Raw genomic sequence first — 27810 nt, 5'->3', positions numbered from 1 at the left:
TACTTCCTAGAATAAAACTTCCACGCGCGGAATAACCGCAGCCCCCCTGCCACCAATTTTAGGGGATCCCTCCCCCTCCCTCTCCCCCTCCCCCTCTTTCTTCCCCACCCAGAGACGCTTCTCGTTACCATTTTTCTTTTTCTTTACATTTTTTATTTTATTTTATTTTTTATCCCCCCACCCCCCAAAGAAGATCTCTGTTCCGAGAGCCAAGCCGGCAAGATCAATGAAGGAGAGAAGAGCCAGCCAGAAACTCTCCGGCAAATCGATCATGGATCCTAATCAGAACGTGAAGTGCAAAATAGTGGTGGTGGGCGAGAGCCAGTGTGGGAAAACCGCCCTGCTGCATGTATTCGCCAAGGATTGCTTTCCCGAGGTGCGTCTCTCCTTCCCATCCCCCGGGTGTGGGAGGGTCTCCAGGCTGGGATTTCGGATTTTTCTTTTAATTATTCCAATAGGGACGGCTGTGAGCCCACTGTTGGGTAGGGACCGTCTCCATATGTTGCCAACTTGTACTTCCCAAGCGCTTAGTACAGTGCTCTGCACACAGTAAGCGCTCAGTAAATACGATTGATTGATTGATTGATTTCCCTTTCTTCCCCCCACCCTTACCTCGCGTGTGTGTGTGTCTGTGTGAGCCCGTTGTTGTCTCTATATGTTGCCAACTTGTACTTCCCAAGCGCTTAGTACAGTGCTCTGCACACAGTAAGCGCTCAATAAACGCGATTGAATGAATTAATGAATGGAGGTTTGGGGCACAATTTGATTCTAGACTGTGAACCCGTTGTTGGGACCGTCTCTATATGTCGCCAACTTGGACTTCCCAAGCGCTTAGTACAGTGCTCTGCACACAGTAAGCGCTTAGAACAGTGCTTTGCACATAGTAATAAATGCCATTATTAGTAAGCGCTCAATAAATGCGATTGAATGAATGAATGGAGGTTTGGTGCACAATTTGATTCTGGACTGTGAGCCCGTTGTTGGGTAGGGACCGTCTATATGTTGCCAACTTGGACTTCCCAAGCGCTTAGTACAGTGCTCTGCACACAGTAAGCGCTCAATAAATGCGACTGAATGAATAGAGGTTTGGCTGCGCAATTTGATTCTGGACTGTGAGCCCGTTGTTGGGTAGGGACCGTCTTTATATGTTGCCGACTTGGACTTCCCAAGCGCTTAGTACAGTGCTCTGCACACAGTAAGCGCTTAGAACATTGCTTTGCACATAGTAAGCACTTAATAAATGCCATTATTAGTAAGCGCTCAATAAATGCGATTGAATGAATGAATGGAGGTTTGGCTGCGCAATTTGATTCTGGACTGTGAGCCCGTTGTTGGGGAGGGACCGTCTCTATATGTTGCCAACTTGGACTTCCCAAGCGCTTAGTATAGTGCTTTGTACACGGTAAACGCTCAATAAATTCTAATGAATGAATGAATGGAGGTTTGGCTGCGCAATTTGATTCTGGACTGTGAGCCCGTTGTTGGGTAGGAATCGTCTCTATATGTTGCCAACTTGTTCTTCCCAAGCGCTTAGTACAGTGCTCTGCACACAGTAAGCGCTCAATAAATGCGATTGAATGAATGAGTGGTCCAACTTGAGCCTTCCTGTAGGAGAATTGGAGAGAGGGGTGTAGAGGCCGGGAATTTTGGGGGGGGGGTTCCGGGTGGGAGATCAGGATTTGAAGGCTAGGAGGGATGGTGGGGGGCTCTGGTGGATGAGAAATTGGGAGGTTTGGGGAGTAGATCCATCCCAGCGCTTAGTACAGTGCCTGGCACCTTGTAAGTGCTTAACAAATACCTCTATAGTATTATTACTATTATTAGATCTGGGATTTAGAAGCGACAGATCCCAAATCAGGGGTGTGTTTCATGCTGTTCGAGGTGCTTTGGAAGTGCCGGGCCTTTTAAGATAATCCTGTCTTGTTTTTTTTTTTTTTTCCTTCCTTTGGATTTTTCTCTCTCTCTCTTTTCTTTTTGGTGTTTCGCTCGTCCGTCCGTCCAGAACTACGTGCCCACCGTGTTTGAGAATTATACGGCCAGTTTTGAGATTGATACGCAGAGGATAGAGCTCAGCTTGTGGGACACCTCGGGTAAGAGCGAGGGTCCTTGGGGAGGGGGGTCACGGGTGTCCGTTGGGAGGAAAAGGGGGAACCCAGGGAGGGAGGAGGGTTGCATATCATCATCGTTGTTGTTGTTGTTATTATTATTATTATTATTACTATCATTATTTGGGACTGAGCTACACTGCTCCTCGGCCAGCATTGTCATACCCTGGAGATGACCCATGGATGGGTTTTTTCGGGGGGGGGAGTGGGTCCCCCTATTTGGGTTGGAGGTGTGTGGGGGGTCGGCCTTTGGTTCAGCTGCAGCCATGGAGTGAAATGATCATGTGGCTGCCGTGGACCTCGAGGAGGGTGGTCAGGGCCGGGGGAGGAAAGGAGGAAAGGGACCCCTTCCTCCGGCTGGGCTAGAGCGCGGGCTTAGTACAGTGCTGTGCACACAGTAAGCACTCAATAAATACAATTGAATGGGAGTCAGAAGGTCCTGGGTTCTAATCCTGCCTCGGCCACTGCTCTGCTGTGTGACCTTAGGCAAGTCACTTCAGTTCTCTGGGACTCAGGTCCCTCATCTGGAAAATGGGGTTGGAGACCGTGAGCTCCTTATGGGCCAGGGACTGTGCCCATCCTGATTTGGTTGGAGCCACACCGGTGCTTATCACAGCAGCCGCCGGCACATAGGAAGCGTTTAACAAATACCACAATTATTATTATGTGCCCCAGTGGGGCGGGACTGTTTGTTTGCAGCTCTGGGGGCGCGGGGGAGATCCGGGGGGCCAGGCCTGGGCAGGGCGGGCGAGCCCGGCCCCCGCTGGGCCCGAGCTGGTGGACGGGCTCAGTGCCAATCAATCAGTCAGTGGCACTCGTGGAGCCATTGTCGCGCACAGCGCACCGTGCCAAGCGCTTGGGAGCCCCCGGAGAGAGGTGGGGCGAGCTGGGGGCCGGCCTGCAGGAGCTGGCGTCTGGGTCCCCCGCCTCCACCGGGCTGGGCCCGCTGGAGGAGCAGCTGGGCTACCGGCCCCTGCCATGTGCTGGGGAGGAGTCAACGCCAAGGCCGCCGAGAATCCGGGGAGCGGGCCCGGTGCGGACCTCCGGGGGACGGGCCAAGAGGAGGAGCCAGGCCGAGCTGGACGCATTTCCCAGCCGCTCACGGACTTGACCTACCTGTTGAGCCGCCCGGTCCCGTCCCGTCTGGACACTGGGGTGGGGAAACCGTCGTCTGCCCTTTGTGTTAGGCCCAAGCACCTGAGCCCTGTTGCTTCCTGCTGGCTGGCTGGCTGGCCCTTCAGCGTTCCCCTCCCTTACCTCCCCACCGTGCTTCAGTTTCCTCATCTGGAAACTGGGGCTACTACTATCATCATCATCATCAATCGTATTTATTGAGCGCTTACTGTGTGCAGAGCACTGTACTAAGTGCTGCTACTACTACTACTAATTATGATACTTGTTAACTATTACTATGTGCCAAGCACTGTTCTAAACACTGGGGTAGATACTAGGGAAACAGCACAGCATAGTTGCTAAAGCACTGGCCTGGGAATCAGAAGGTCATGGGTTCTAATTCCGGCTCTGCCGCATGTCTGCTGTGTGACCTTTGGCAAGTCACTTACCTTCTCTGGGCCTCAGTGACCTCATCTGTAAAATGGGGATTAAGACCGTGAGCCCCCTGTGGGACAACCTGATCACCTTGTAACCTCACCAGGGCTTAGAACAGTGCTTGGCACATAGTAAGCACTTAACAAACACCATCATTATTATTATTATTATAAAGTCACTTCACTTCTCGAGGCCTCAGTTCCCTCATCTGGTAAATGGGGTTTGAGGCTGTGAGCCCCACATGGGACAGGGATTGTATCCAACCTGGTTTACTTGTATCCAGTACAGTGCCTGGCACATAGTAAGAGCTTAACAAGTACCATTCATTCATTCATTCATTCAATCATATTTATTGAGAACTTACTGTGTGCAGAGCACTGTACTAAGTGCTTGGGGTAGATACTAGGGAAACAGCACGGCATAGTTGCTAAAGCACTGGCCTGGGAATCAGAAGGTCATGGGTTCTAATTCCGGCTCTGCCGCATGTCTGCTGTGTGACCTTCGGCAAGTCACTTAACTTCTCTGGGCCTCAGTGACCTCATCTGTAAAATGGGGATTAAGACCGTGAGCCCCCCGTGGGACAACCTAATCACCTTGTAGCCTCACCAGGGCTTAGAACAGTGCTTGGCACATAGTCAGCACTTAACAAACACCATCATTATTATTATTATTATAAAGTCACTTCACTTCTCGGGGCCTCAGTTCCCTCATCTGGAAAATGGGGTTTGAGGTTGTGAGCCCCACATGGGACGGGGATCGTGTCCAGCCTGGTTTACTTGTATCCAGTACAGTGCCTGGCACATAGTAAGCACTTAACAAATACCATTCATTCATTCAATCATATTTATTGAGCACTTACTGTGTGCAGAGCACTGTACTAAGTGCTTGGAAAGTCCAAGTTGGCAACATACCGTAATTATTACTAGGTAATCAAGTTGGACACAGTCATTCATTCATTCATTCATTCAATCAATTGTATTTATTAAGCGCTTACTGTGTGCAGAGCACTGTACTAAGCGCTTGGGAAGTACAAGTTGGTCCCATCCCACATGGGGCTCACGCTCTTAATCCCCAGAGAAGACCCAGGAAGTGAAGTGACTTGCCCAAGGTCACGCAGCAGATGAGATGTGCAGGCAGGACTAGAACCCAGGTCCTTCCGACTCGGCGTTGTCCCAATTTTACAGGGCTATTGTGAGGACAAAATGAGAAGTCACACGCTTCGGAATAATGAAGGGGCTGGGCAAACTCAAGACATCCTTAGCCACCTTTAGTTTGCTTTATTCTCAAGCCATGTGGGGATACCCTCATAGACCTTGAGGGACACAAGGCTAGCAAAAAAATCTTAACAGTGAGAAGGGAGGGCACCTTATTTTTGCATTTAAATTGTAGAAACTGGGAATTCAAGTTCCATGACACCTGACTCCTAGGTGATGCAACAGTGTTCGGTACAATCCTTCGCTCTTAATAGGTGCCCAGGAAATAAATCAATTGATCACCTTGATCAACCTGATCACCTTGTAACCTCCCTAGTGCTTAGAACAGTGCTTTGCACATAGTAAGCGCTTAATAAGTGACATTATTATTATTATTTTCAGTTGATCCAACACTCGGCTCATGCATATTTAACTTCCAAGGAAATCTTAATCTCTCATTAAAAAGAGCCTGCAGTTTTGTTTTAGCCTGTTTGGAATTTACCTCTATCATAGTGAAACCAGGAAAGGGAAATAGCCATACTCTATTTTAATGGTGAGAGCACAGGCTTGGGGTCTAAGTTCTAATTGCAGCTCTGCTACTTGCCCGCTGTGATTTTGGGCAAGTCACTTAACTTCTCTGAGCCTCGGTTTCCTCATCTGTTGAATGGGTATTAAATACCTGACCTCCTTTTCTTTTAGACCGTGAGCCTCACGTGGGACAGGGACTGTGTCCAATCTGATTACTGCTGAGTACAGCCCTGGACACATAGCAAGAGTTTAACAAATAACCACAATTATTAGTGGGGCTTACAACTCGTCTGGGGGAGGGAAGCTAAGGCATGTAGCTTGGTAAGACTTGGTAAGCAACAGTTACCAAGATGGTTGTCACAGTGCTCTCAGCTGGATTATGGGTTGTGCCTGAGTGTTTAATATTTTTTTTGAGGGGGAGAGGGGGCTGTGTTTTTTTGTTTTGTTTTAGTGCTGGTGACAAATGAGCTTTTAATGACAGGATAGAAAAGGGACACGCTTGAAGAGATCTCAGGCTGGAGGTGTTTTATGGCGGTTTGTCTGGCTGCCCCAGATCAGAGGACTTTGCTTGGACCAATTTGTACTTCCCAAGCGCTTAGTACAGTGCTCTGCACATTGTAAGCGCTCAATAAATATGATTGATGATGACGATGACTCGGGCACTGTAGAGGGGAAGGGAAGTGCACCTAAGTGAGGGATATTGGGAATGGAGGAAACTACAGAGCAAGCCCTAGGCACCCAATAATAATAATAATTGTGGTACTGTTAAGGACTTGTGTGCCAGGCACTGTAGTAAGCACTGGGGTGGATACAAGCAAATTAGTTGGACACCGCCCCTGTCCCACATGGGGCTCACACTTTCAGTCTCCATTTTACAGATGAGGTAACTGAGGCCTACAGAAGTAATGTGATTTGCATAGTCACACAGCAGAACAAGTGGCAGAGCTGGGACTGGAGCTCAGGTCCTTCTGAGGACCAGCCCATGTTCTATCCGTTAGGCAATACTGCTTGGCTCCTCTCTCCTTACAACTCCCTTCCTGCCCTGTCAGAGGGAAAGGATGAGAAGAGGGAGGGGCAGAGGCCTAGAGAGATGCGGGGTTGGGGATGTGAAAAGAGAAGGAAAAAAAAAGGCTGGGGAGAAACGAGATAGTGGAAAAGTTAAAACATGATAAATAAACATGGAACAAAATCCGATCCTTCTCTCCCCTCTCTCTCTCTCTTCCTTCCCACAAAATGTCTAGCAGAGCAGTTCCATTGAGCAGCTGTAAGATATCTTCCTCCTCTCCTCCCCACCCTCCTCTCAGGGGAAACCTGCCTCCCAGAAGCAGAGCAGTTGTGGACCTTTGGTCCACGAACAGAAAGACCCTTCTTTAACCACCAAGTCAGGGGTGGAGAGGAGAGAAAGAGCCCATTTCCTCCAAAGGGGCGAATTAAACAACCCGTCTGCTCGTTCCCTCATGTAAATCTTTAATTTAAAGCTCCCCATCTGCTCCCCGTGCTATGCTAGGTCACAGTCAATCTGGTGTAAAGGGGCAGCAGGGAAATTAAAAGTCCGGCTAGGAGTTCTTTTTCGGCTTATTTGCTAGGAGAACAGTAATTTGGTGGCCCAGATTTCGAATCAACCTCCCCCACCGACCCCTACACAGACCCCAATTGATGGTTTATGCCCTGTTTGGAACCCAGAAGTCTGTGGGGATGATTTCTGAATCATCGTTGTCCAAAGAAACAATCTTAAATTGGCAATTTTTATCAACATTGCCTCTCATTAAAGTTTAGCACTTAGGATGCCTGTCCCAAAGTCACCTGAGCAGCGTGGCTCAGCGGAAGGAGCACAGGCTTTGGAGTCAGAGGTCATGGGTTCAAATCCCAGCTCTGCCACTTGTCAGCTGTGTGACTTTGGGCAAGTCACTTCACTTCTCTGTGCCTCGGTTACCTCATCTGTAAAATGGGGATTAAGACTGTGAGCCCCACGTGATCTCCTTGTAACCTCCCCAGTGCTTAGAACAGTGCTTTGCACATAGTAAGCGCTTAATAAGTGCCATCATCATTATTATTATTATTTTCAGTTGATCCAACACTCGGCTCATGCATATTTAACTTCCAAGGAAATCTTAATCTCTCATTAAAAAGAGCCTGCAGTTTTGTCTTAGCCTGTTTGGAATTTACCTCTATCATAGTGAAACCAGGAAAGGAAAAAAAGAAAGCATAGGAAACTCCAGTATGGTTTACTGACTGAGAAGCTAGCTTTTGGGTGGACAGGACAGGTCTTAAGTTAAGAAAACAAGAATTTCCTTTCCAAACTAGAAGATTTGGTCCCAGCTACTATCTCAGCACTTTCTGCATCATATACACATTTATAACATTCTGTGCCTATTTTACCTGTGCTATTTTACCTATGTACACTCACTTTCTCTTTCCTCCTGTCTCTATTTTAGTGCTAGATCAAAAACTCAGTCTCTTCTCACTCTCCCTTAGAACTGTGATGGGTCAGGAACTGGAAAAATATCTACCCCAGTGCTCAGTACAGCTGTTGGCACGTAGTAAGTGCTTAACGAATACCATTATTGTTATACTTCTTGAGAGCAGAAATCAGTGCTACTAATTCGATCGTACTCTTGACAGTGTCCTGGATGCAGTGGGTACTCAATTATTATACTATTAGTATTTATTATAGGCTTACTGAAGTAGATGCAAGTTCATCAATTACAAGGTAATCTGGCTCCCCCACTCCAAGATGGAGGGAGAGCCAGGCTCTAAGCCCCAGTTTACAGAAGGGGAAAAGTGAGGCATAACAAACGCTTTGAGGACAGGGATTGTGTCTCCCAAGTGCTTAATACAGTGTCCCATACCCAGATAGTGCTCAATAAATACCATTTATTGATTGAGGAGTGAAGTGTTTCGCCCAAGGACACTCAGCAGGCAACCTGCAGAGCCAGGATTAAAACCCAAGTGTCCTGACACCCAGGCTTATGCTCTTTCCGTGAGGTCAAGATATATTACTGATGGATCGGTATCTGAGAGGAGAGCAAAGTCCAATGATTAGAAGTGTATTATGCTAATCTCTTAGGTTGAGAATAGTAGTACTTTGAAGTGCTGAGGAAAGATGGGCTAATGTTTTCACCAATCCTGGGAGTCAGATTGGACCATAAGAACATAAGATCATGCACACTGGTGATCCTGCACACTCAATCTACAATTGTTTCTTCTCCCAGTGGCAACTGGATTTTGGATGATACAAGTTGCCAGTTGCCATTATGAATGTCTCCACAATGAGTATATCCATTCCCCCTTGAAAGTGCATCCGTGGATTTTTTTCACCTTTCAAACCCACTAGGGCTTTGAGAGAGTTCAGAAAAGGAACATCAATCAGGAATCAATAGCATTTGTTCCACACTCTCAATGAGAAGGGCCTCAATCCTAAATGCAGTGGGAAAGTGTGGGTTACTGAATCGGAGTTTCTGTCCCACAAGGGGCTTCCAGTCAAACAGTAGTTAAAACAGTTGCTGAGGCGAAGATATTATCATGTCTTGATGAAATCACATTTATTCCCTGAAGTACTATCTGATGTTTCCTTTCCAGGAAATGCCGTTTGGTTATAGCATTCATTATTTCGAGGGATTATTCGTAGAAGAGCTTCATGTCAATGTTAAATACCCCCTCATTTTTGTTAAAGCAGACTCTCAAAGTTATGTCCTATTAAACAATTAACCAGTCTCCGCAATAATACCTTCTGGAAAGTCTCAACTATCCAATGACACCTTCTTCCTTTAATCCAGAGTTTAGCAATCCATGCTGAAGTTCTAAAGAGGAGCACCAATTTTTTTAAATAAAAAGAACAGAAACTCAGACTAGCTGATTTAAAACTTCTTACATTAAAGCTTTGAGTTCACTTGCAGGCTTTCCGTTCTTTGGAAGCATTCTTCTCTAAATTTTTGTGGTTTCTCCACAATGACACCCAGCCTTCTTTCTTTCTGTCCTGTATACTTCAACAATTATAAAACTAGAGAAGCAGCATGGCCTAGTAGGAAGTGTAGGAAGTCAGAAGGACCCTGAAAATGGGGATTAAGACTATGAGCTCCATATTAGGACAGGGACTCTGTCCAACCTGATTAGCTTGTGTGTGTAGCAGCACTTAGTACAGTGCTTGGCACAAAGTAATCACTTAACAAATTCCATTTAAAAAAAAAACTGGGATTAGCGGATTTAAAGCTTCTTACATTAAAGCCTTGTATTCGCTTGCAGGCTTTTCTTTGATGGAAGCATTCTTCTCTAAATTTTTGTGGTTTCTCCACAATGACACTCTTCCTTCTTTCTGCCCTTTATACTTCAAGAATTCAAAAACTGAAGTTGGTATCTTCTGACGTACGCTTTATTGAACTATTTCTCTGAGGTGACCGCAATGCAGCAGGATCAGGGTTTAGCATCTGATTAAATCCAGAAAGTCTTCAGAACAAATTAGTCTTACTCTCATTTGGGCATGAATTCCATATAATGCAGGCAGCATCTGGGAAGAAATGAAGCTCTCTATTAAAGGATTTAGCCCATATGTCCAAATCCTCAGACTTTCCCAATTCCCCGCTCTCTAATTTATTTTAATATCTGTTTCGCTCTCTAGACTGTAAACTCTTTGTGGGCGGGGATCGAGTCTATCAACTGTATGGTATTATATTTTCCCAAGTGTTTAGTTCAGTGCTGTGCACACAGTAAGTGCTTAATGAATGCCGTTAATGATTGATGAAAACCTCTGTTAAACCTGAATCCTGCTTGAGGATTTCTGCATTGGACTGAAGAGCTGTTAAACTTCATCCTTCCCTGTTGTAGTATCTTTAGAAGAAGATAGTCTGTCAAACTAATTAGCCTGGTTTCTTGGACCCAAGTGGACAAGAAAGACCTGTTACGATTGCCATATTTCTCGAGTCCCATTTGCGACAGTGCCTGGGCCTGACCAGATTATCTTGTATCATTATTATGGTATTTCTGCTCCAATGCTCAGTACGTAGTAAGCACTTGACAAATACTATGACAATCATGATATTGATAAAGGTTCAGATGACAATCAGGAGTTGCTCTGTGGCCTTAAATCTCCACCTGGTTTAATGGGTTCCAAGCAGGAAAGTCCGGAATAGATGGGAGGAGACCAGTCAGGAATATTTGTCTTCAGGGTGGTGTCCATGGCAATAGCCATAGTAGTAGCAGTAGTGATGGTATTTGTTGAGCGCCCACTGTGTGATATGCAGCAAACTGTCATTTCCCCCGCCTACAAGGACCTTCCACTCTAATGAGGGAGACCAGCATTTGAGTATTTACAGCAAAATAACCCAGTGGCACAGTTGGAAATGGTGCATGAACCAGAATAGCATTGGCTCATGAGGTTAGCTGCTAATAAATAAAACTTCCTTCACCCTCCCTGAAAGGTGATTTCCTACCTATGAGAAAGTAAAACAAAAAGCAAAAGCGTGTAGGGGCAAGTGAAAGGTTTTATCCTGCCATTTTAAATTCCAGGATGAAGTTAAAGACGCAAATGATACCAAGTCATGGATGTGTCATAGAGGTGACTTCAGGTGTTTTAGCTCTAACTTAAAATTGGATTCCGGTTGGCAAGCTCCACTTAGGCGGATGCGAAGAGGAACAAGACAAATATCTGTTTCTCGAGGGGCCTCTAGCCCACCAACAAGTCTGGGTTTCCCAACTTGCGTTCTTCCCAGATCCGGCTTGGAATTTTCCCAGAAGCCAACGCTTTGCTCCAACTTTCCCTTGCCAACTGATTTGAGTGGTCTTACCAGGTCTGCACCTGACACCAGAACTGGAATTCTCTGGCTTTGCGTTTAGTCCTCCCTTCCAAGGGGATCCTTGAGAAACAGTGTGCGCCAGTGGAAAGAGCCTGAGCCTGGGAATCAGAAAGACCTGGGTTCTAATCCCAGCTCCACCACTTTCTTGCTGTGTGGCTTTGGGCAAGTCACTAAACTTCTCTGTGCCTCAGTTCCCTTGTCTGAAACAAGGGAGATTAAGACTGTGAGTCCCATGGGGGACAGGGACGGTGTCCAACCCGATTTGCTTGTAATCACCCAGTGCTTAGTACAGTGCCTGACCTGTATTAAACACTTAATCAAACACCACAATTATTATTATGATTGTGGCTCATTTGGGGGGAACAAAATCCACTAGAAGGAGACCCACTGCCTGCCCAGGTTTATGCCTCTTGATTTCTTCAGATTTTGTCCCATTAATCCAGTTGGCTGGTGGACAGCTGTGGCTCCAGGGACCATTATGATGATGATTCATTCATCCAGTCAGTCAGTCATATTTATTGAGTGCTTACTATGTGCAGAGTACTGTACTAAATTCCTGGGAGAGTACAGTACAACAATAAAAAACATATTCCCTGTCCACAATGAGTTCACAGTCTAGAGATGATGATGATGACGGTGATTATGGTACTTGCTAAACCCTTACTATGCACCAAGCACTGTTCTAAGTACTGGGGTAGATACAAGTTAATCAGATTGAGTCCTGTCCCACATGGAGCTCACAGTTTTAATAGGAGGGAGTAGGGTTTAATCCCCATTTTACAGCTGGGGTAACTGAGGCCCAGAAAAGTGAAGTGACTTGCCCAAGGTCACGCAGCGGGCGTGTGACAGAGCTGGGATTAGCTCCTCGTAGATGCGTAAGTGGCCTCTGCTGAATCAATCAATCAATCAATCATATTTATTGAGCACTTACTGTGTGCAAAGCACTGTACTAAGCGCTTGGGAAGTACAAGTTGGCAACATATAGAGACAGTCCCTACCCAACAGTGGGCTCACAGTCTAAAAGGGGGAGACAGAGAACAAAACCAAACATACTAACAAAATAAAATAAATAGAATAGATATGTACAAGTAAAATAAATAAATAAATAAATAGAGTAATAAATATGTACAAACATATATACAGGTATATGTATGCTGTACATACATGTATGCTGAATTCTCTTAACCAATCCATAATGGATCCCTCAACCACCTCCAGCTCATGATTGGCCCCTTCTTCCCGAGTCTGAAGAGAGGCCGGTCTTGGCATCTGAATCAATCGATCAACAGCATTGAGCAGTCACTCTGTGCAAAGCACTGTACTAAGAGTTTAGGAGAGCAAAATAGAGTCAGTAGACCAGATTCCTCAAGGAGCTTACGGTCTAGGGGGAGAAACAGACACTTCAATAAATTACAGCAAGAGAGTTGAAAGGTATGTACGTCAATTGTTTGGGGTGAGGGGGAGTGGAAGGACAGGGGTTGAGTGCCCAAATAGGTGGTGTGGAAGTGATCAAGTCACAGTTGGGGGTAGAGGTAGGGTGGGGAGATGAGAGATTAATCAGGGAAGGCTTCCTGGAAGAGGTGTGACTTCAGAAGGGCTTTGAAGAGGGGGAGAGCAGTCTCCCATATGAGAAGGGGATTTTGAACAGTGCCAAAGAGGTTTCTGAAGTGTCGTACGTTACTTGGAAGCATAATAATAATAATGATGGTATTTGTTAAGCACTTACTTTGTGCCAAGCACTGTTCTAAGTGCTGGGGTAATAATAATAATGGCATTTATTAAGCACTTACTATGTGCAAAGCACTGTTCTAAGTGCTGGGGAGGTTACAAGGTGATCAGGTTGTCCCACAGGGGGCTCACAGTCTTCATCCCCATTTTACAGTTGAGGTAACTGAGGCCCAGAGAAGTTAAGTGACTTGCCCACGGTCGCACAGCTGACAATTGGCAGAGGTGGGATTTGAATCCATGACCTCTGACTCCAAAGCCCGCGCTCTTTCCACTGAGCCACGCTGCTTCTCTATCAGATCGTCCCACAAGGGTCTCACGGTCTTAATCCCCATTTTACAGATGAGGTAGCTGAGGCACAGAGATGTTAAGTGACTTGCCCAAAGTCACACAGCTGACAAGTGGTGGAGCAGGGATTAGAACCCATGACTTTTGACTCCCAAGCCCGGGCTCTTTCCACTAAGCCATGCTGTTTCTCTTGGTGAGAAACATTCACCTCTTGTGAAAAGCATTCACCTCTTGTGTTGATTGAGCTCTTGATAAATGGTGATTGTTTCTTTTAAAGATACTTAAATGAGTATTTTGCTTCTGCTGGGCTAAATCCTCAGCCCAGCAAGGGACAGAGACTGAATCTGATTTGAGTATCTCATATCTATCTCAGCACTTTGCGTAGAGCTTGGCACCTACATGCTCTTATTAAATGCCATAGCAATAATAGTACTAATAGCAGTGAATGTAGCAGTTTGGCATTGGGGCAGAAGGATTAAAAGAAGAAACTCTGAAAATCCCACCAAAGTCCATAGAAAATATACAAAAAAAAAATATTCAGCCCTCTTTTTAAGTAATCCTTCAAATCCGCTTCCCCCTTCCTCCCCCCGCCCCCAAATCTTGTACATAATATCCTTCAATCTGATTTTGTGGCTGAATGGAACAAAAAAAGCTTTATTGGGTGAGATTCAGATGGGGATTATATAATTTTCCTTCTCTCCTTATTGTCAGGGCTGGGCAGGATTTCAGAAGCAGATCCAGCCTGGGAGAAAAGATGGAACAGACAGAAGGGGTTATTGAGCTGAGCCCTGAAGTTCTGCCCTGGCTTGTTTCACATTCCCGGGATACTTAAGATTTTAAAACTTTCGTCCAGATTAAATTACTGCAGAGCATGGCAAAACGATACCCTTCAGCGGGTCAGATCCCACGGTCACACGTTAGCTGCTGTTTCGGACTGCTAAGTACAAATGTTCAGTAGTTTATTAAAAACCCTTCACAAATTCCTTTTTCTCTACTGGAGACGGCCTGGTCTCAACTCCTCATTTTCCTACTATCGGTTCCTTGAGGATAGCAAGGGAAAAGATCTATTCCAGGACTCGGCTGACAACACAATGCCAGTTTGGGAAATACTGAGCTACGAGAGAATTCTAGATCGTCAACATTTTTAATGCCTGTAGCTGGCTAGGAAAAGCGATACATAAAGTCTGGCTTTTTTGGCATGAATCTCTGCATATACATTTAATTATGTACATATATGGTAGGTTCTATCTGGGAGAAGCCATGACTTAAACAGACAGGTATGTGTTTGAAGAATCAGTTTCAGGGTGAGGCACTTGGTGACTCTTCTGGGGTTGAAGTTTTTCTCTCACTTGTAATTAATGCTCTTTAAGACCAAGGGGCAGACCTGAAATTTCCAAAGGCCTTTTTTTTAAAAAGTTTGCTGTTTGCCAAATTCCCAGAGAAATCAGTTGACGCGGTAGAATTGCACTAAATCATCCTCTCTTGCACAGAAACAATAGCTATCTGGCTTTGGTTTCGAGTGCCCGCGTTCATGTTTTTGAGGACTTTGGATTAGTTCAGTGTGGCATTCTCCCTTGTCCCCCACAGTTTCTATGCTGGAGCAGTTAGTTTGGGTTTAAAGAACTTTAAGACAGTGTCACATGGGCCTGGGAATCAGAGGACCTGGGTTCTCATCCCGGCTCTGCCACTTTTCATTCAGTTATGTTTACTGAGTGCTCACTGTGTGCCAAGCACTTGTACTAAGCCCTTTAGTAGAGTACAAAATAACAATAAGCAGACACATTCCCTGCCCACAACACCTGCTGTGTGACCTGAGGCAAGTCGGTTAACTTCTCTGTCTTGCAAAATGGGGATTCAGTAAGGTGTTCTTTCTTACTGAGACTGTGAGCAAAAGGCCTATCTGATTATCTTGTCTTTTAGCATAGTGCCTTGCTCCTAGTAAGTGCTTAGCCAATATAATTAGTATTAAAGTTAACGTTTTGCCATCAAGAGCCTCATTCGTAGGAAAGGGAGAGCCCTTTGGTGAATTCAAAAGATTTTGGGGCCAAGTGTTTGTTGAAGGGCCACTGAGCTCTCCCCAGCGTTTAGTATAATGCTCTGCACACAGTAAGTGCTCAGTAAATGCAATTGAATGAGTGACTGACTGTGGGCCAGAGATTGTTTAACATGCCTTCCTGGTTTTTGGGAGGCCGCTACTTCCGATCCTACACAGTTTGGTCAGGATTGTGCTGCTAGATGCTAGCATCTCACTTTAAAACAAAATTCTTGGGATTCCTCTCCGTTTTCTCTTGGGCCGAGATTTATCCAGCCAGGGCTTGGAGTTTAAAGCCTCCTTACAGTTCTGTACAGGGGTGTTAGTTCTCTAGGGAAGACTTTACACGTTTGCTTTAACAACAGTCAAGTCCTAAACTTGGTGAAGTAATGATGGTATTTATTAAGCGCTTACTATGAGCAAAGCATGTAGTTACCTACAGGATTTTTGGAAAACATCAAAAAGTGACTAGTTAGTAACTAGTAAGTCACTAGTGGTTAACCCAGTCAGGTCTTTCTACCATTTTTCTTGGATGCCATCTGAATCTCTTTCTTGCTCCAAGGAAGTAAAGAAAGATCTCTTTTCTCAACCTAGTTTTCCTCAAGCCTAATGAAGGTTGGTTTTTTGCCGATCTAATTGCCGTTCCGAGAGCTAAGTGATCAATACAAATTATGTTTACATCAAATAAATATAATGGCATACTCTTCCAGTGGTGTCTGCAGGCTATCTTGTATTGATCGGGGCACTTTTTATTAACAAAGAAGCAATAGTGCTAGATCAAAATCTTATTCAGCCCTACTTCCTGATAAGCCTGCTTTCTGAAAACTGCCACCTGCCTGACAATCCTATATGTTTTATTTTGCCTCAAACCGTAGAGGGTATCTATTTTCCACACCTGCCTGCCTCCCTCACGCCCTCCAAAAAAATTAAGAAATCCACATTCCAGAAATCTGGTTTCATTTTTAAAAGGGGGGGAGAAAAAAAGAAAAGCTATAGAAAGCCCAGGGCTGAATATTGTGGAAATGTGAGATCTAGCCACTACACCCCTAAGAAGTCCAGTGGGATTATCTCTGTCAGAGGATGGAGAACAGAAGAAAAGCCCAGATAAGCCACAGTCTTTCTGGCAGGGAAAGGAATTCAGCAAGGAGAGGGGAGGGGAGTAGAAGAATCTGCCTGCACACAGCCTCTGCATCCTGGATGACTCACTAACCTTGGAGTTGAAGGAAAGGCAGAGGGAAGGCGGGGCTGGCTCATTAGGCCCTGTAAAGTTTCCCGAGAGGTTAGTGGAGCTGGGATTTTGGAGGAGGAATGGACTTCCAAGGATCAACCCATTCCCAGGCCTCCTGTTGGGAACTGGGAATGAGGCAGTGGGTGGGCTGGGGAGAGAGAGAGAGAGAGAATATGAATAATTGAATATTCACAGCTCTTCCCATTGCAGTGTTTGCAGGGGAGGTCAGTGGTCATGGGGCTGAATAGGAGAGGAAGAGTTGGTGTGTTTTTTTGTTTTTGTTTCTTTTTTAATGGTATTTGATGAGTGCTTCTTATGTGCCAGGCACTGTTCTGAGTGCTGGAGTAGATAGTAATAATAATAATAGTGATTATGGTACTTGTTAAGCTCTTACTATATGCCAAGCACTGGTCTAAACATTGGTGTAGATAATAATAATAATGATGGCATTTATTAAGGGCTTACTATGTGCAAAGCACTGTTCTAAGCACTAGGGAGGTTACAAGGTGATCAGGTTGTCCCACGGGAGGCTCACAGTCTTCACCCCCATTTTACAGATGAGGGAACTGAGGCCCAGAGAAGTGAAGTGACTTGCCCAAAGTCACACAGCTGACAAGTGGTGGAGATGGAATTTGAACCCATGACTTCTGACTCCAAAGCCCGGGCTCTTTCCACTGAGCCATGCTGCTTCTCCATAGATACCAGTTAATCAGATTGGACACAGTCCTTGTCTTACATGGGGCTCCAAGCCTTAATCCCCATTTTACAGATGAGGTAACTGAGGCACAGAAAATAATAGTAATAATTATGGTATTTGTTAAGCGCTTACTGTGTGCCAAGCATTGTTCTAATCTCTGGGTTAGATGCAAGGTAATCAGGTTGTCCCATGAGGGGCTCACATTCTTAATCCCCATTTTCCAGATGAGGTAACTGAGGCACAGAGAGGTGAAGTGACTTGCTTAAGGTCACACAGCTGACAAGTGGCAAAGCCAGGATTAGAACCCAAGTCCTCTGACTCCCAAGCCCAGGCTCTTTCCACTGAACCACGCAGCTTCTGCAGTCTGGGAAGAAAAGTTTTCCTTTTTCACCTCAAGTATTCTCTTTTTTGGCCTTGAAGAGCTTAGGTAGAGAAATAAAAGCTGGAGATTGTTTGCCTGAAGCAAATTTCTCCTTTTTCACCTCAAATATTAGTCTGGGAAGGTGGCATAATGAAGAGAAATGAAGTGGTTTGCCCAAGGTCACACAGCAGACAAGTGGCAGAGCCGGGATTAGAACCTCCTGACTCCCAAGCCTGGGCTGTAACCACTAGGGAAGCTGATTCTCGTAGTTATTGGTAGTCAAATGGTAAAGGGCTTTACCAAAGTCCTACTGATGAAACTATGCAGTGCGAGGAAGACCCAGCATCAGAGAAGGTGGAAAAGACTGTAAACTCCTTGAGGGTAAGGAGGATGCGCCTTGCTTCCCAAGTGCTCAGAACAATACTGGGCACAGAAATCCCTCCATTGATCGATTAATTGGTTGACTGAAGAGATTGTGTGCCGCAGAATCGGGGCTTTCTCCCCAGGCCCCTCTGACACCCTGCCTCTACTTTACTGAAGGAACATCTCCTCCAAGAGGCCTTCCCTGACTAAGCCCTTCTTTCCTCTTATGCCACTCCCTTCTCCGTTGGCCTGACTTGCTCCCTTTCTTCATCTCCCCTTCCCCTTCTAGACTCTGAGCCCACTGTTGGGTAGAGACCATCTCTATATGTTGCCAACTTGTACTTCCCAAGTGCTTAGTACAGTGGTCTGCACACAGTAAGCTCTCAATAAATACGATTGATTGATTGATTGATTGATTCCCAGCCCCTCAGCATTTATGTCCATATCTATATTTATATTAATGTCAGTCTCCCCCTCTAGGCTGTAAGCTCACTGTGGGCAGGAATCGGATCTATTGTTATACTGTATGCTTCCAAATGCTTAGTACGGTGCTCTGCACACAGTAAGCACTCAGTAAATATGATTGAATGAATGAAAGCTCTCAGGGATTCCTGGGAATGCCATCGGGGAATGGCTTCCAACCTCAACCTTGGCTCCCTCACGGTGGCTGACTTGGCAGGTTCTTTCTTCCATTGTGAAAGGCCTCATTCTGAACGCTCTGTAAAAAGGTCCTTGTGCCCGTCCTCTCAGCTCTCCGACCTTTGAACACTCTATCCTTGGGGAGAGAGTCTCACAGCTGTCAGCCCCTGGTTACGTCAGACTCCCGACACCCAAGGAGCGATGTCACCATTTGGACAAGCATCCCCTCCCTGTAAACCTCTAGCCCCATCCCACTTCCAGAAGTGACCTCTCTGGGTCATTCAGAGGACTAGCTATCACCCTCTCTACCGGGTGGACTGCCTTCTTACCACCCTAACTGGAAAAAAAAAGCAGCCTTTCTCCCTGGGCCCAGTCCAGGCTGAGTCAACTCACAGAAATTAGTCGACTTTGTGGTTTATTCCTTCATACCCAACTCAAATACTTTCCGGACGGTTCATACTGTGGCTGACACTCAGCTTCCAGAGGACATTTTCGAGGTGAGGATTTTCTCTGAAGGGAAATTCCCACCCACGAACATTTCCGTCTTAATTTTATCTTGATTCTTCTTTATGTGACCCCACGGCGGGGATGCGACCAGCTCTTCCTTGTGATTTTGGGGGCCGAAAGTGGATCAGGAATTGGAGAGAGGGTGGAATCTGGAAACGGATGGGCTTCAAAGAGTTCACAGGCCAGAAAGTCATAAAAAAAAAACTGGTTAGGGTTATTATTATCAATAATTATAATTGTGGTATTTGTTAAGCGCTTTCCTTGTGTCAAGCGTTGGGGTAGAGACAATGCCCCACATGGGACTCACATTCTGGGTAGATGATGCGGAGACTGAAGCACCGATAATTTAAGTGACTTGCCCAAGTTCCACAGCAGTTAAAAGGCAGAGGAGGGATTACAAAACAAGTCCTCTGATTCCCAGGGCTGGGCTTTTTCCGCTAGGCCAGATTATCAGGTAGAAATGGATATACAACAAGGAAATTCTCCAACTCCCCAGCGATATTGTAACCAAAACACCTGGAGAAATCAAGCGCTATAGGAGGGCTGCCTTACTGTTTATTACTAACTTATTCACAAACTAACTGATTCAGTCACATCGCTTATGAGAAGCAGTTTGGCTTCATGGAGAGAGCACAGGCCCGGGAGTCAAAGGACATGGGTTCTGAGCTTGGTTCTGCCACTTGCCTGCTGTGGGACCCAGTCACTTAACTTCTCTGTACTTCAGTTTCCTCATCTGTATATGGGCATTAAATACCCTTTCTCCCTCCCTCTTAGGCTGTGAGTCCCATGGGGAGAGGGAGTGTGTCCAAACTGATTATCTTGTATCTGCCCAGTGCTGAATACAGTGCTTGGCACATAGTAAAAGCTTAACAAATGCCCCAATTATTTTTACCAAAACTGACTGTGTGGAGTAAAAGTGTGACTACTTGAAAGCTATTTTAACCTGAAAAATATCCTTTTGTTTGCCTGCAGGATCACCTTATTATGACAACGTTCGGCCCCTCTCCTACCCAGATTCTGATGCCGTTTTGATTTGTTTTGACATCAGTAGACCAGAGACCCTGGACAGTGTGCTAAAAAAGGCAAGTATTTTTTATTTATGGTACTTGTTAAACCCTAACTATGTGCCTGGTTCTGTACTAAGCACTGGGGTAGATACAAGCTAATCAGGTTGGTCCTGATTATCTTGGATCTATCTAAGATTTAGCTCAGCGCTTAGATACCACAGAATTAATGATTTACTCCCATGGTCAACACAAAGGGTCACCAGGGACTGAGGGTCACATCTCAGCAGCCTAAGCAAGGGGGTTTCTGGTTGTTCTTTATGGTATTTGTGATGTGCTTTCTATGTGCCAGACACTGTACTAAGCACTTGGGTAGATACAAGATGATCAGGTTGGGGGCAGTCCCTGTCCCACATTGAGCTTACAATCTGAATCCCCATTTTACAGATGAGGTACCTGAAGCACAGAGAAGTGAAGTGACTTGCTCAAGGTCACACAAGAGACAAGTGGCAGAGCCGGAATTAGAACCCAGGTCCTTCTACCTGCCAGGCCCGTGCTCTATCCACTAGCCCACACTGCTTCTCTAAAGTACTTAAAATCTACAAGAATTTCAATGCCTTAAGGCTTATAAGTTAGAGGCTTTGCTTTCCATCCACTGAAGCCCCGAGATAAAACTCAAAGGAGAATTCTTAGCCCTGTAGGCAAAGACCCCAAATTAGAATTTGAAGTTGAGGTTTTGAAATGGGACTGTCCTCAGCCACGTTCCCAAGAGACAGACCTGCCACATATTGCAGCTAGAAATCTTCAGCAATATCCGTAACTTCAAATTAGGTATTGTAAATTTTATATTAATGTCTGTCTCCCCCTCCGGACTGTAAGCTTGCTGTGGACAGGGAATGTGTCTGCCAACACTATTGTATTATACTCCCCAAGCACTGAGTACAGTGCTCAGCACACAGCAAGTGCTCAATAAATACCAATGACGATAATGGTGATTTTAATGAGCCATCATGTTTTAAACAATATTTTTCAAGTAGCAGAGGTCACTAAAATTGCCCCCTCCCAGGCCTTATGTCTACCTCGGTGCTTAGCACAGTGCTTGTTAAATCAGCTCTTAATAAAGACTATCATCGTCATCATTAATATTATTATTAATCAATCGGTATTTTTTGAGTGCTTACTGTGTGCAGAGCACTGTAGTAAGTACTTGGGCGAGTACAATATGGTAGGTAGATATGTTCCTTTCCCACAATAAGCTTCTGTTCAGTCCATAGCAGGCACTCAGGAAAACCTTCACTTCGTCCACCACTACTACTACTACATGATGTGTAGACTGTGAGCCCACTGTTGGGTAGGGACTGTCTCTATATGTTGCCAATTTGTACTTCCCAAGCGCTTAGTACAGTGCTCTGCACACACTAAGTGCTCAATAAATATGATTGATGATGATGATGATGTATTATACTCTGCTAAGTGATTTAGTACAGTGTTCTGCACATGATAGGCACTCAAATACTCTTGATGAAGTGACTGACCATAGTTAGGGATTACAGTGCCATGAAGGAAATCCCTGATTTTGGTTTTCTTGCTTTCTTCCTTCCAAGTGTCTGTAGCATCCATTTGGTTTCCAATCCCTTTTAGTTTCCATACCTTTCTCTTCAGGGCTTTGATTTTGACATTATTTTGGACCTCAACCAACGGTCCCTCGCTAATAGAAACAATTTGAATGCCTGCCAGATTCAGGCAGGAGTTCTCCCTTCACCTAGAAACGTGCCCTGATGTTCACAGAGTGTCCAGAAAATGTACCCTCCGAGCCCTCCCTGAGACATGTGATTCCGTGTTATGACAAGTTCCCGATTACCGAGCCGAGTTCCAAGCTTTGTTTGAAAAGAACTTTAGGATTTCATGGTTTGCCATTCTGAGACTATTTTTAAATATCCAATTTTCCCAGTGGGTACATCAGCCTTTAGAGTCATTTTCAAAAACTGCCTAAATGCCTTCAAGCCACTGTGTTGTCCTTAGGTAACTTACTCGGCTGGTGTAACTCTCCCTGAGAACCTTGCTGAAGCCCAGGGATTCTGGCTCATTGCATTTTAGGATTTAGCTACTTGTCAGAAGATAATTACTCCAGTTTTATCTTCACGGGAGACCTGTTTGGAATTCAGTAGTTCAGAAACTGTCAAAACTGGCTTCTGACAACACCCAACACCATTCTCCGGTGTATAGTGAGTCATGGGGAGGGAAAATTAGATAATAAAACTCAACAGTTTGTAATTAGTAATTTTCCCCTCCATACTTGAAACAAGTCCCTTTTAAGAAGACTAAGAACTTGGTAGGGGCGGAGAGTGTTCAAGGGACCATGACCTAGTGAATAGAGCATGGTCCTGGGAATCAAAAGGACCTGGGTTCTCACCCCGGCCCTGCCCCTTGTCTGCCAGGTGACCTTGGGCAAGCCACTTCACTTCTCTGGGCTCAGTTCCCTGATCTGTAAAATGAAGATTAAGACCATGAGCACCATGTGTCCAACCCAGTTTGCTTGTATCCGTCCCGGCGCTTAGCACGTACAACAATTTAAGAATACCCTCGCTGTTCCTCGGTGCCTAAACGGAGTCGGTAAAGCGGCAATTTATTGGTAGCCCTACCGGGACGTTCTTAACCTCTTGATGATGAATTTTACAGTGGAAAGGTGAGATCCAGGAGTTCTGTCCAAACACCAAAATGTTGCTGGTTGGCTGCAAGTCAGATCTCCGCACGGACGTGAGCACGTTAGTGGAACTGTCCAACCACAGACAGACACCCGTATCGTACGACCAGGTATGTACATGGACTGCACTCCTGTTCGTGTTGGGAAAACTTCTAGACTGTGAGCCCACTGTTGGGTAGGGACCGTCTCTATGTGCTGCCAACTTGTACTTCCCAAGCGCTTAGTACAGTACTCTGCACGCAGTAAGCGCTCAATAAATACGATTGAATGAATGAATGAAAAGACGGAGGCATGTTAGGCTGTGAGCCATTTTCGCTCTCTGGTGGAATAAAAGAATGTCCATTGCAGCCCAGTTCCACCCACCCTATTGAGTTAGGGTTTTTTTTATGGTGTTTTAATGCTTACTATGTGACAGACACTGTACTAAGCATAGGGTATAGAACAGTGCTCAGTGCTTAGAACAGTGCTCAGCACTTAGAACAGTGCTTTGCATGTAGTAAGCGCTTAATAAAATGCCATTATTATAAATGCCATTATTGTTATACAAGATAATCAGGTTGGACACAGTCCCTGTCCCACATGGGGCTCTCGATCTTAATCTCCATTTTGGAGATGAAGTAACTGAGGCATAGAGAGGTTTTTGGGGAAATTTTTTTAGTGGTAATTTGTTACTGTGTGCCACTGTTCTAAGCTCTGGGGTAAATTCTTTCATTCATTCAATCATATTTATTGAGCACTTACTGTGTGCAGAGCACTGTACTAAGTGCTTGGGAAGTACAATCCAAAGGAATCAGGTTGGACACAGTCCATATCCCACGTAGGGTTCACAGTCTTCATCCCCATTTTACAGATGAGGGAACTTAGGCACAGAGGAGTGAAGTGACTTGCCCAAGGCCCCAAAGCAGATGAGTGACAGAGCTAGGATTAGAACCTAGGTCTTTTTGACTCCCAAGCCTGTGCTCTATCCATTAAACCACTCTGCTTCTCCTTTAGCAGATTAGTTAACTGGATTAGTTTTTCCGCTCCTGGCAGGCAGGAATCCTTTCTTGGGGGCTCTGATACATCTAGTAGCGTGGCTCAGTGGAAAGAGCACGGGCTTTGGAGTCAGAGATCATGGGTTCAAATCCCGGCTCCGCCAATTGTCAGCTGTGTGACTTTGGGCAAGTCACTTAACTTCTCTGTGCCTCAGTTACCTCATCTGTAAAATGGCAATTAAGACTGTGAGCCCCCCATGGGACAACCTGATCACCTTGTAAGCCCCCCCCAAGTGCTTAGAACAGTGCTTTGCCATAATAAGCACTTAATAAATCCCATCATTATCTAATGGAAAGTGCCTGAGCATCCGAAGATGTGGGCTACAATCCCGATTCAGCTACTTGCTTTGGGCAAGTCATTTAATATCCCTGGCCCTCAGTTTCCTGTATTGTAAAATTTGGATTCGATACCTTGTCTCCCTCCCGCTTAGGCTGTGAGTCCCATGTGGGATAAGGACTGAGTCCTGATTATTTTATATTTACCCCAGGTCTTAGTGCAGGGCTTGGCCCCTAATAAGCATTTAGCAAATACGATTATTTTTTAAAATATTATTATTATTGTCATTATTATTTTACTTTACCCAAGATCTTAGTCCAGCAAGGTGCATCCTGTTGGCAGTCAGAAAATAGAAATGATTGATTAGTGCAGCAGTTGGGAAAATCTGAACAGCGTAGGGGGACTCATGATTCTGCAATGTGCCTGTAAGCTCTTTGAAGACCTGTTTGTTTTTCCATGCCCACCCAGAGATAGCCAAGGACAAAGCATTTATTCACTTCGAAGAGACTCCCAAGCCTGGATTAACCCTAGGATTTCAAAATCAGGCCCAGAAAATCCCTCCTAGAGAAACATCTGCCTAGCCCCTCTGTGAAATGTAAAAATCTTGTCCTCATTCACTGGGTGCCAAACCACACCTAGGTCATTCCACAGAGAACAATTTGAACGCAGAAGGGGTCAGGCGGTCATTCTGGGAACACTGCCCAGGGTCATTTCATCACCAAAAATATAAATAGTTGGTCACTTCCTGCCCTGGGATATAGTTGGACAAACCTCCCCCTTCCCCCTGGATTCCAGGCCTAGGAAATTCCAGAAAAGCTGGGAAGGAATCCTGTTTGAAGGTGAACAGTGCCATAAAATGCTAAAAAGGCCATTGTCATTAAGTAGAAACCTCCCATAAAACCCCGTGTTTTAGAGAGTTAGAGTCTCCTTAGTTATCTTCCAGGCCAGCCAGTGAGTCCCTGAGTGAGTGAATGGGGAAGAAATGGATTTTATCAGCAGTCCTCAGCTCTTGGAGCCCTCAGCTAAACACATCTATCTCACTTTGCAGTAAAGCAGGCTGGAATTGTTAAGGCTGTTTACCAACCAAGAGAGTTGAGAGATGAGAGAGTAACCCCTCTCAAGAGAAGTAGCATTGCCTAGTGGAAGGAGCAAGGGCCTGAGAGACAGAAAGACATGGGTTCCAATTCTGACTCTGCCACTTGTCCCGTATGTGACCTTGGGGAAGTCACTTCATTTCTCTGCACCTCTGTTACTTGGTCTGTGAAATGGGGATTAAGACTGTGAGCCCCATGTAGGACATGAACTGTGTCCAACCTGATTATCTTTTATCTACCCCCGGTGCTTAGTACAGTGCTTGACACGTGGTAAGCATAACAGACCCCCTTGCAGAAGCTGTTAAGACGTGACCATCGGTCCTCAGTGACCCTTCATGTTGACCGTAGGGGTGAGTCATTCTGATAATTGTGGTGTCTAAGCACTGAGCTAAGCCCTGGGGTAGATCCAGGATAAATAGATCAGCCGCAGTCCCTGTCCCACTTGGGACTCACGGTGTAAAGGGGAGGGAGAAGTAGTATTTAATCCCATTTGGTGGTTGAGGAAACTGAGGCATAGAACCGTTAAGTCACTTTCCCACAGTCCCACAGGAGGCAAATGGTGGAGCCAGGATTAGAACCCAGGCCCCCAGACTCCCCATCCTGTGTTCTTGTCACTAGACCAGGCTGCTCATAATCGTAAGCTGAGTGGTCCCCGGGCACCCAAGAGAAATGGTAGCCGGGTTAGTGAGTGGTGGTATTTATTCAGTGCCGACTCTGTGCTAAGCACCACTTGGGTATCTGGAATAGGCACAAGGGACCATGCCCAAGACCACACCCTGATGTCCTCTTTCCTTCTCCCTTCTCCCTCAGGGGGCCAACATGGCGAAGCAGATCGGCGCAGCCACTTACATCGAGTGCTCGGCCCTGCAGTCGGAAAACAGCGTCCGGGACATTTTCCACGTGGCCACGCTGGCTTGCGTCAACAAGACGAACAAAAACGTGAAGCGGAACAAATCCCAGCGGGCCACAAAGCGCATCTCCCACATGCCCAGCCGGCCAGAGCTCTCGACCGTGGCCACGGACTTACGGAAGGACAAAGCGAAGAGCTGCACCGTGATGTGAGCAGGCTGGCTCCCGCCACGGGGGAGGACCCGAGGACGCAAGCAGGAAGGTGGTTGTGGGGAGACCCCCCCCCCCCAAAAAAAAAAAGAGGGGAAAGGGGGATGGTCTGAACGAATATTTCTGGGACACCCCCTGTGCACCTCACCTCCTCTGGGTTCCCGACCTTGGGGCTTCGGCGTGTCGGCCAACCGGGGGGAAGAGGAGACTTTGGAGGGCTCCAACTCACGACTTGGAAGACGATGCCAAAATTTTGACAAGGGAACGGTTAGGGCCGGAAGGAGGTGCGGAGGGAAAATGGGGGCTTCTGAAAAGGAAGATCTCATCCTCAAAGGTGCTGGCTTTTTTATTTTTCTTCTTTTAAAAGCTATTCTCAGAGATCTCCTTTGATTTAATTAAGAAATGTTTTAAGCTCCTCTTAAAAAAGAAAATGAGGATATTATTAACCTGCCTGCTTCACTGGGGAGCTGGCCCCATGGCCAAAGAGTTTGGTCTAATTTCCTTCTGGCTCATCCCAAAAATGGAAATTATCTCAAGACCCAGGGGGTTGCTAGAGAAAAAAGACCCCAGGCTTTGAAATCTCGCCTTCCTGAGAGAACAGGACCGGATAACAATGAAGAAAACCTTTCGGTTTCCCTTGATCCGCAGAAGGGCGCAAGGGAGGATGGAATAGACGCCTGTCCTGAACTGTCAGAGCGGATATTTCTGTCCGTCATCGTGAGTGGATTTGTTTGGTTTTTTTAAGTGGTAATAAACTCGACTTGGTGTTTATGCCCTCACTGATGAAATATGGCGTGGGCCACACGTACCTTGCTCGGCCAGAGGGCAAGTTCCAAAAGACAGGCCATGGGAGTCTATCACACTGTGGCCACTGATTGTATCCCGGCATCCTCAAGCAGGTGCTGAGAGGATGAGGGAGCGATCGCGGGTTGGTTGTCAAAAAGGCTAGCCGACTGTGTCCGAAGGAGTAGGGCTCCACGTTGTATTCGTGCGGAACTGTGAGAAGCAGAGTGGCCTAGTGGAAAGAGCTCGGGCTTGGGAGTCAGAGGACCTGGATTCTAATTCTGGCTCTGCCACCTGCCTGCTGTATGACATTAGGCAACTCGCTTCGCTTCTCTGTGCCTCAGTTCTCTAATCTGTAAAATGGGGATTTAGACTGTGAGCCCCATGTGGGACAGAGACTGTGTCCAACCCGATTAGCTCGTATCTAAGCCCAGCGCTTAGTACAGGGCTGGGCACATAGTGAGTGCTTAACAAATACCACAGTTATTATTAGGATGGATGGGTCTCTAGCGTGAGGCCCGGGGACATCTCTGAGACCTTCACTTTGAAAGAGGATGAACAGGAGGCCAAAGGGGCCCTTCTCTTGCCCCCACAGAAACCGGATCCGGCCTCAATCCCTTCCCGTCCAGATCCGGAGAGCCATCGGTGGCCGGGAAAACCTGGTCCTGGTCACCGGTGGGACCCTCCTCCAAGCGAGCCAGCCTTCCCTCCCAACCACCGCTTTACCATGGTCGCAGTCTAGCCGACCAGCTCAATCCGTTGGCTTCACAAGTGTTTTCTGAGCGATGCCCTCCCAGGGCTCCTCTCGAAGGGGCAGTGGGGAGATCCGGCCTGCGGTTCACTGGTGCTTGT

At 46.0% G+C, this 27810-nt stretch overlaps 1 protein-coding gene across 1 annotated transcript; it reads left to right on the top strand.

The window, feature by feature from the left end:
• The first annotated feature begins 124 nt into the window (after positions 1-124).
• RND3 (Rho family GTPase 3) lies at positions 125-27238 on the top strand. The gene is made up of 5 exons (XM_038751458.1): positions 125-376; positions 2003-2090; positions 19976-20085; positions 22687-22821; positions 25927-27238. The coding sequence occupies exons 1-5, from the start codon at positions 227-229 to the stop codon at positions 26176-26178; spliced, it is 735 nt and encodes a 244-aa protein (XP_038607386.1). The 5' UTR covers positions 125-226; the 3' UTR covers positions 26179-27238.
• The last annotated feature ends 572 nt before the right edge of the window (positions 27239-27810 follow it).

This window comes from Tachyglossus aculeatus, chromosome 9, assembly GCF_015852505.1.
Source record: "Tachyglossus aculeatus isolate mTacAcu1 chromosome 9, mTacAcu1.pri, whole genome shotgun sequence".
In the NCBI taxonomy this organism is placed as follows: domain Eukaryota; kingdom Metazoa; phylum Chordata; class Mammalia; order Monotremata; family Tachyglossidae; genus Tachyglossus; species Tachyglossus aculeatus.
Note: the sequence above shows the minus strand (reverse complement) of the source record. Positions and strands in the feature narration are given on the sequence as shown.

Bases quoted from the DNA above. Each gene is read 5' to 3' on its own strand.
- RND3 (XM_038751458.1), top strand. From the start codon at position 227: ATGAAGGAGAGAAGAGCCAGCCAGAAACTCTCCGGCAAATCGATCATG. The intron at 377-2,002 runs GTGCGTCTCTCC...CCGTCCGTCCAG, and splicing joins CCAAGGATTGCTTTCCCGAG to AACTACGTGCCCACCGTGTT. The intron at 20,086-22,686 runs GCAAGTATTTTT...TGAATTTTACAG, and splicing joins TGGACAGTGTGCTAAAAAAG to TGGAAAGGTGAGATCCAGGA.